Source organism: Ornithodoros turicata, chromosome 1 (assembly GCF_037126465.1).
Source record: "Ornithodoros turicata isolate Travis chromosome 1, ASM3712646v1, whole genome shotgun sequence".
NCBI classification, from domain to species: Eukaryota; Metazoa; Arthropoda; class Arachnida; order Ixodida; family Argasidae; genus Ornithodoros; species Ornithodoros turicata.
The window spans coordinates 92,578,113-92,587,121 of NC_088201.1; the positions used below are offsets into that span (position 1 = coordinate 92,578,113).

Below are 9,009 nucleotides of genomic sequence, written 5' to 3' on the forward strand. Positions count from 1 at the left end.
TTCGTGCATAAAATTCACGTAAAAATAATTAACCATAAAATTACCTCTTTGCACGCCACGGTGCTGAACAAGGCTAAATCTTGCACAAAAACAAAAATATTTAGAAGTGTCCGCCTTTTACACTGAAGTTAGACTCTGCTAACACACCTTGCCTTGTACGGGTTAGTTTTACAGTCCCTTTCGTATATGAAATACAAGTTATACAAAAGCTGTACAAAACAGGCAAACTTGCACTTGGGCAAGTTGTATCACAGTTTGGCTTGAAAGTGCCATTCTTGTATAAAATTCGCGTGAAAAAGTAATGTGAACCATAAAATTGCCCTACTACAGCAGAGCTGAGCAAGGCTATGCTGGCTAAATTTTACATCAAAACATTGAAGGTTTTACACTGGTGTTGATACCATAACACACTTAGAAATGTACAAAGTAGGTGAAAAAAAGTCAGCTTACTTAAGCTGAGTTTAAACTGTGCACAGTATGTATAGTACTGCCTATTTGAGCAAGAGAAATGGACCAATCTGTCTATTTCAAGAAAGAAAAAAAAAATGATTTCACGCTGGATCAGGCTGAGTGGTCCGGTTGACCTCCCCATTTTTTTCTTTCAAACATATATTAAAGCCTTGTCCCTAGGAGGCATATTGACGCTGAAAGTAGTTGAAAATAATTGGTGGTTATTTTTTAATGAATTATCATTCAGATGTGGGCATTTCGACCGTTGTGCTTCCTACGAAGTTTGATGCCACATATCTTAACTATTAGACATTCAGCTGAATTTTTTTCCACGTGTTGTCGGGGGTCGGTAGCATTGCATCCTTAGTTCTGAAGATCCTAAGGTTTGCATTTGAGGAGATAAAAAATCAAATTTGCATCATTTGTAAAATATCGTACATTTTGGGAACCTCACTTCTCGTCCCCCAGTTGCGATACCCGAAAATAATCTACATAATTGTCTTCGTCTGGAAATGCCCTTTCTTCTCGTAGCGAGTACATCGTATTGTGGATTAGGCCAACGCCCCCAACAGTCTTTGTAAGGGGTGTCTACAGAAAATGGGTAAATTTGACAGTGCGCATCTCTCGTGACATCGTTCATTTTACTCACGAACGTTCTTCATGACGACTCAAAACAGCACATAAAAAAAATCTGCTTCAGAGATGGTCGAAGTTACGTTCGTGACTCAACGTCATTCGCAACGTAAATTCGACCATCTCTGAAGCAAAAAGTTTTTTGATGTGCTGTTTTGAGTCGTCATGAACGTTTGTGAGTAAAATGAACGATGTCACGAGTGGATATATACCGGGTGCGTGCTGTCGAATTTACGCATTTTCTGTAGGCACCCCTAAAAAAAAAGACTGTTGAGGGCATTGCCCTAATTCACAATACGATGTACTCGCTACGAGAAGAAAGGGCATTTCCAGACGAACACAATGATGTAGATTACTTTCGGGTATCGCAACTGGGGGACGAGAAGCGAGGTTCCAAAAATATACCATATTTTACAAATGAGGCAAATTTGTGATTTATCTTCTCACATGCAAACCTTAGGATGCAATGCTACCCACCCCAGACATGACGTGGAGTTTGGAGTTTTCTGGCGCAAGGATATCGAAGATTAAGCTGACATTACGTGGGAAAAAATTAAACTGAATATGTCAAATAGTTATGAAGATATGTGGAGTCAAACTGCGTAGGAAGCGCAATGGTCGAAATGCCCACATCTGAATGACAATTCATACAAAAATAACGACCAATTATTTTCAACTACTTCAGCGCCTATATGCCTCCTAGGGACAAGGCTTTAATATATGTTTGAAAGAAAAAAATGGGGAGGTCGACATTCTTATTAACACATTCAAAGGTATCCTTTGCTAGAATAAACACTGCAGTAAAAGTCCACAAGCAGATCATGCATTGGCAGTTATGTGGCACATATTGTTTTTTCACGCAGCAGAATTATTTTGCAGTTGTAAATTATAAGGTGAGAGTTATACACTTCTAATCAGTGTTCATTCAAAAGCTTTTTGAAAAAAAAAAAAAAAAAATCAAGTACAGACAAGTTGGCAGAATTGGAGTCACCTTAGTGGTGTCTGTGAGCTGCAACTTTTCAATTGACAAGGCATTCAGACCAATATATCATTCAAAACACACAATGAGTACTAATTAGCCATATGTAACTGGTCAAAACAAGAAAGATACCACTGAATGTACTGAACCGCTGCAAACAACATCAGCTGTTTTTTTAAGACCACTGCTTGTCCACTGTTCTTAGGGCACCACACAACCACTTATTCTTTGGTGATTTTCTCCACCTTGTCTCAGAACAGTAGGGCACCCCGCCTCTGTGGTGTGGCTAACAGTTTGTTCCTGGGGAAGTTCATGCAGTAGATTCCTGGGGCAGCCCACGCAGTAGCCTCCTGAGGCAGTTTACGCAACTGCTGGAAGGAAAGCAATGAAATTAGAAAACATTCAGTCGGAACTACCATGGGGGTCACACAAGGGGCACAAATTTGGGCTATGGTGCAGGGTAGAAGATTGTTCCTAGCACTACTCAAGGAACTGATGAAAACACAATTACACATCAGATGTTCCCCATGCATGTGGTTTTCTTTTTTCAGGATTTCAAACAGACAGACAGGCTCTGAGTCTACAACATATGAGGACACGGAAATGCAGCAAACACTGTTTTGCTAAATACAAAACTTCATTAGACACACGTTAGTTACATAGAGGCTCAACTGTACTCGTCCAATCTAACATCTAAGAAAGCAGCAAACACTTATGATTGTGTGCATCCTTACCAGACTCGATGCTTTTGGCTCTTTTACACCTGTCACCAGCATGCCTCAGCCATTCTTTGGCAACTACCTGCACCTCGAACTCTGTTACTTTCGAAAACTTTTTCTGTGCGTGAAGGGCACCTGCCAGGAAAAAGGGAAAAGAAATGATCACCCAAACAATGCAGCATCTATTTATGGTGCATATATGCTACAAATAAACAGTTTGAAGGAATTGTTTAAATTTTGTACAAAGAATAAATCATACATACGTAAGATTAGACATGGCAAAGTAAGGTCCACAAATTTAAATTTTCCTTTTCTTCCTTCCCAGCTGTAAAGCTGTGCAAGTTTGTCTGTGAACATGTGGGATAGAATCCTTTTGACTGCACATTTCAGGGAGCTTCCTCCCAGCAACATTAGCTCAGTCACCTGCAAGTAGTGTAGCAATCAACACAGTCATTGTCTCAGTGTAAGAACAATAATGCTGCCACAAGAACTGTAAAAATGGTGTGGAAGTTGCTGGAAGCAACTTTCATTACTGCACACATTAACATAAGGTGGTCACACGGTTGCTAATGGCTGCCATATACCTACCAACTGTTTTTGACGATCAGGTGTGAGTTGCCGTTCGAAGTTGTCAACATCCTCTACAGAGTCAAGTGGCTCTGACAGGAGCAACGGAGCCTCAACGAGACTAGATTGCTGGGGAACTAGACTTGATAGGAGTTCACTATGTTGCTGCATAGCCATACGGAGTATGCTAAGGCTCTTGAGGACCTGTCTTTGGAACTCTGTAAGCGCAAATTCAATACAAATTTCAACGCAAATTTAGGGCAGAATTGAATGAGCAATTGAGGCACTCACCGCAGTCTGGCATTGCCTGCGTTTGTGAACGAGTAGTTGTACTGGCTGCCGGTAAAGTTCTTGCTCCACTATGTGCTGGTTCTGTAATATGTAAAGACCACAATATACTCGAGCTGAAACATACAAAAAGCATGATAATGTTATATCTTTAAAATAAGCGAACTCAAAAAGCAAGCTGATGGCACTGGTCTATAGCCAAGACTAGGTACACAAAAAGACATATCTTAATTATCAACGTCTCAACAGAGATGTTGGTCATGCCTTTTTTTTTCGTCTTCCCAGTTTCAGGTCTATATTTTTACCTTAGCAAAATTACAGGATGGCACCTTTTTGAACACAAAACACATAAAACATTTGAGAACAGTCGTGCAGGGTGAAAATTTTCTTTTTTGTCCAAAATGACCATTGAACAAAACAGTTCACACAACTAACGTGACAGCCACACACTTGATGCAAGAACAATTGAATTGAATGAATTCTCTGATCAGTTTTGTATGATTACCGGTATGTAGCTGTCGTTGTGGAACCTGGCTACTTCGTTGGTTACAAGTGATTGGTGGTGAATCGCCTGCACAACCTAAATAGCATAGCACATAAACAATACCACATAATACAAGTGAAAAATGGGGTAGAGGACTTACCAGTTCTGAACGAAGCTTCGGGTGTGCAAGAAGACGATGTCAGTGCATGGTTACATGAAACACAAAGAAAGAAGCACACATACCTCCCTCTAGTTCCGAATATTCTTCAAAGTCCGCTGGACCTGCAGTAGCAAGCAGTGATAGGATCATGTTTCATGTTTAATGGCACAACATCGAATGTCCAGTAGCAAGCAGTGACACCAAGGGCTATACAACAACCCAAGCTAGACAACACTTATTTATAGCAGTGCATAACCACATACGCCATAACTTAAATATAAATACATAAATACGAAAAGATACAGAAAGATTCAAGCATATTTACCTGGACAGTGCTCACGATCTGAAAAATGCAGCTTTCAGATATTAAAAAAGCTTCACGTAAAACTCTGGAAAATGGATGGCATGCTAATAATGGAAAATTAAATTCACTTACGTGTCCCTGCCACAGATGAATCCCTGTGATCAACAAGGGTAGAAGGTTCGGAGTCTAGTTGGAACGAAACCAAATATATTACATTGATGTTTTCTACACATTAAAAATGTCATACCACCCAAGGTAACAGCATGCACTGGTGTGCGTTTGGGAAGCAACTTTTCTGTAAAATGAAAGTTCCATCTGTCAGTACCAAATACAAGGAGCAAACGGGCATGGAGAGATTAATCACTCAACTAAATATGTTTTACTATTTGAATGTACCCCTGGCTGCAAAGCTTGGAGGAACCGAAGGGAAGTCGTCATCTGAAGAACTTTCGAACACCTTGGGACGTCTGATCCTCTTTGGGGGTAGTTCATCCACGAGGTCAGAGGTATATTCGGAAACGGGAAGCATCTTTCTGGCATCCTCGTAACATTCTGAAAGAAAGGAAGTTTGTAGCTGCTTTCCTTCTCATAGTAGGTTTGAAACACTTACTGAAGATTCCTTTCACTTCCACCTCAAGTTCTTGGCAGGAACTTCCAGGAGGACATCCTTTTCTTACTAGCTTTTCGACTTTGTGGCTTGGTAAGTTTGGCCACATGCATGTATTCCCGGACAGCCACGAGCACGGGATAACTTCGACTTCATTGCGCAACACAAAATGCACAATTGCAAAAGGCGGCTGCAGGTTGGAAGTAGCAAATCTTAAACCCAGGCACATATACAAAATTTGCATCATCAACACCCATCAGGTACCCCCTCCCTGTTCACTCATGCTCCCCGAGTTCTGTGGTGACTGCACTTACCGCTGCCTGTCCTCATTCTCACTCAGTTACTCATGGCCATTCAATTTCTGATCAGTTTTGTGCTGACTCACTCAAACTTACTAGTCCGCACACACTTCATTTGTCAACTCACGCTCATTCCATTGGGCTGAAATTTTTGCTCACGCACTCATGCTCATTCACTACGCCACCTGACCCACAATTTGCTCATTCATTAGTTTTCATTCACAGACTCGCACTCAGTTCATTCACTGATAGTGAGTATGAGCGAGCACAAGCGAGTGTAGTCATCAGTAAGTTTGACCAAAGCATGGCCTGCCCATTTTGTCAGCTCGGTACATTTAAATAAGGGTTAGCACACGATGACAAAATATGGCCGTACCAATCAAGTTACCAAGTTCAGTTTCTTAAATTTTGCACTCCAGGAACACTTGTTGCGGTGTGTAGCCATTCTGGTCAGACTAAAGTAAGCCACACCAAAGCTGAACCAAGCCAGTGCAAAAGCCCATCCATGCTACGTTACTAAGTGTTTTTTTTTTCTCCTTTGCACTGCCCAGGGCAGAAATCAGTGAAACATAAGACCCAGAAATAGACAAATGTTATTTGAGATATTGACACTCTTGTCTGCTACTCGCTTGTGCTCATTCACGCTCACTCACATTGCAAAAAAAAGAAAGAAATCAAACTCATTCAAGCTAGCTAGCTAGCTCACTAGCACTGTTTTCTGTATGCACAATCACTCCGTTTGCTAACCTATACTCTAATTTCCACTGGACCTCTTGCTAACTCACATGCACTCCGTTACTCACTCATACTCACTGACATCCACACACAGGTCCTGATTACCACAATCATTCTCAGCTCACATGCATGTCCTACTGCAAGTGCAACAGGGGCATGGCAACCAATGCGGAGTTGTAGGGCAGGCAAATAGCTTTCTGTGGGTTTTGTAGTGGCCAGACTCTCAGATTTGGTTCCTTTGACACAACATAGATCCCAATTAATGATGAAGGAAAAGGTTTGGAGAACAAGTCGTGCATAGGAGTCAGTTTTCTACCAACTGCACAGGGCTTTCCCGAGGACTGCAGTGTCGCAAAGTTTTCCACTTCAATTATGTCCCCATTTATCACGCAGTACCTGTCTGGGCCATTTGTTGTTAACAGAAAATTGGACGTTTTCAGGGTACCATACTGTGGTGAACTGCATGATTCAATTAGTGGACCATGACTGTGCGAGTTCCTAAGGCCAAGCTTTGCCTTTGCCTGTCGAACAGGTCCTATGTTTGCAAGCTGCTTTTCACTGAAGCGGTTAATGAGCTGAGTAAGTGTAGCCCCTGGTTTCCTGATCTGTCTTTTAAGAATTTTCATGTTATTTTCAAAAGGAAAAGCACTGAAGGAATCCAGGGGCCCCAGGTTTTCAACATCACGTGCCAGGTGTAGCAAACAATGCACGTTGTACGACACATATTCTTGACCATACAATTCCGCGAAGGCACGTACAAAATGAGAGAGAAGTGCCGAGGCGTACTGATTTTCCGACTGAGACAGGTCCTCCCTTGCCAATATAGATATCGCAGAATGCAAGGTTAGAAAGTTTTCGAAAAGCGGTTTTGGAAGCACTTGCTCCAAGATGATCGGGCCTGTGTAAAGCAAAAACAGTCTAAACTCTGTGGCTTTCCACCGGTCCACCTCATCTACTGCCCTAGGTTTGCGCGCAAACTCTCTTGGAATGCATTTTTCAATTCTTCGGGCATTCTCATTCATAATGGCTCTCTGCGATGGTCCAATGCGCACACTCAGCGGGCCTGAAACCCAAAGCAGGATCAGCTTTTTCATGACGCCTAAGCATACCAAATGCATGTAATCTAGTGGCGCTGTTTTAACAACGTCAATTGGTAATTCAGTTATTACTGAGAAGCTGCGATGGTGATCAGCACCTGACTGTGCGCGAATGGACTCATCGGTTCGCAAGGCCGAGCTAGTGGTAGAGTAAAACGTGCGATGCGCGCCATAATCTCCCTCGTCTGTGCACTTGGGACATCCTGCATAACCCGTGTGACCTTTGGTTCCATATATGTAGGCATGTGCAGGGGCATCACAAATCATGGCATGAAATCCGGCAGTGACTACTGATCCCTTTACAGAAATACCTTCCTTGAGGAGGCAAGCGAGCTCATCTATAAATTTCCTGAGATACTCATTTGGCTGAAAAGGCTTTCCGCTTCCGCAGTACGTGCCAACTACAAATGGTGGGACATCTGGCAGGGACATAATCTTACACTGTATTGGCCACAATTCATTTTTCGTGCTTTTTGTGAGAGGAAGGCCATCAACGTTAAATGTCAACAAAATATGCTCTGGGACTTCATCGATTCCTTCCAGAATGTGCTGGAGACATTGAAATAAGCCAAAATGGTAGTACTGGCCAGGAGGCATATCAGTAACGTCTTTGGAGCTATTCCTGGGTGTCTGCAAGAGCGTCCGAGCATCCATGGGCAGGGTGCTGAAGCGCTCGTAACGTCGAAGTATCTTTAGAAGCTTACTCAATGACGACTGCCTAATAGCTTCAGTAACAGCCCACTCTCGCAACTCCGCCGTGATATGAGATGCGTCTAGTTCATTTTCGCTAGCACTTGATATGTCTGAGGAACTGTCAGGCATGTACGTAGTAAAGCTTTCGTTACGTTCACTGACATATGCTACACTACCCCCGGGAGAATCAGGATTTCGAATGCGTTCGCGTCTACTTGGACCGGCTGTCTCTTGATCACTGCGGTGAGCTACCTCCCCTTCATTTCCTGGCGCGGGTACATTAGCGAGCACACGAGGTAGCGTGCATTCCGTCGTATCACTTAACAAATCAATTGCAGCACGAGCTTCTGCGGAAGCCTTTTCACGCAAATATCGTTCTTTGTATTTTGGCATTGTGGACTTAGGACAAATCTTTAGGAACGCTCGACTGTTAGGCCTAACCGCAAACCCGCCCTACGCAAGAACTTTTTCCAAAAGCGCCTGAATTACAACATTGTCATTTCAAACGCACCACAGTGAGATATATTTACAGTGACAGTTGACGGCTTCATCTTGTTTTCAGACGCATGAACACGACGGACAACGTATACATTAGGTGATTTCTGCACCAAACAAAGGACAGAGCAAACCACAACAGCCGCCAAAACCATCGCTACCGGATCGGCTTGGATATTTTATTTTCTGCAGCTTCCTTTACTTCGGCCCCCTCGTGGTGGCGCGCGGTAACACAAACAATGACGAAATCGACGAACCGTTCATAATAGCTAGCTTACACAAGCGAAGAATAAGGAGATGGGGTGGCCAAGGGTTCAAAGTAATTTTTGTGAAATAGTTGGCTTTGGTAATGTTCAGAAAGATGTCTGGTTATGTCGGTCGATCGAGCGGCGCTCGAAAACGTGAATCATTTGTGGGGCGAAAGAATAAACGTGCGTTCATTTAAACAAATAATGTGATATGTATACCCGTGCATGACGTTTCTGAACTAGAAAATGTC

At 42.6% G+C, this 9,009-nt stretch overlaps 1 protein-coding gene across 3 annotated transcripts; it reads right to left on the reverse strand.

Moving 5' to 3' along the window:
• Positions 1–1,796: 1,796 nt before the first annotated feature.
• On the reverse strand, positions 1,797–8,704 carry LOC135378471 (uncharacterized). 3 transcript variants are annotated; one of them, XM_064611527.1, is made up of 14 exons: positions 8,546–8,704; positions 5,195–5,381; positions 4,981–5,136; positions 4,832–4,879; positions 4,717–4,770; positions 4,606–4,623; positions 4,364–4,402; positions 4,281–4,295; positions 4,142–4,216; positions 3,640–3,720; positions 3,370–3,566; positions 3,045–3,204; positions 2,797–2,916; positions 1,797–2,430 (listed from the first exon to the last, which is right to left on the reverse strand). In XM_064611527.1, exons 1-14 carry the CDS (start codon positions 8,663–8,665, stop codon positions 2,423–2,425), a joined length of 1,278 nt encoding a protein of 425 aa, XP_064467597.1. In that variant the 5' UTR covers positions 8,666–8,704; the 3' UTR covers positions 1,797–2,422. The 3 variants fall into 3 exon arrangements, with proteins under 3 accessions (XP_064467597.1, XP_064467596.1, XP_064467598.1); XM_064611526.1 differs by having other exon boundaries at positions 1,797–2,433; XM_064611528.1 differs by lacking the exons at positions 1,797–2,430; positions 3,045–3,204 and having other exon boundaries at positions 2,803–2,916.
• Positions 8,705–9,009: the final 305 nt, after the last annotated feature.

Bases quoted from the DNA above. Each gene is read 5' to 3' on its own strand.
- LOC135378471 (XM_064611526.1), bottom strand. From the start codon at position 8,665: ATGGTTTTGGCGGCTGTTGTGGTTTGCTCTGTCCTTTGTTTGGTGCAG. The intron at 3,721-4,141 runs GTAATCATACAA...TACATATTACAG, and splicing joins ACAACGACAGCTACATACCG to AACCAGCACATAGTGGAGCA. The intron at 3,567-3,639 runs GTGAGTGCCTCA...TTGCGCTTACAG, and splicing joins GCAGGCAATGCCAGACTGCG to AGTTCCAAAGACAGGTCCTC.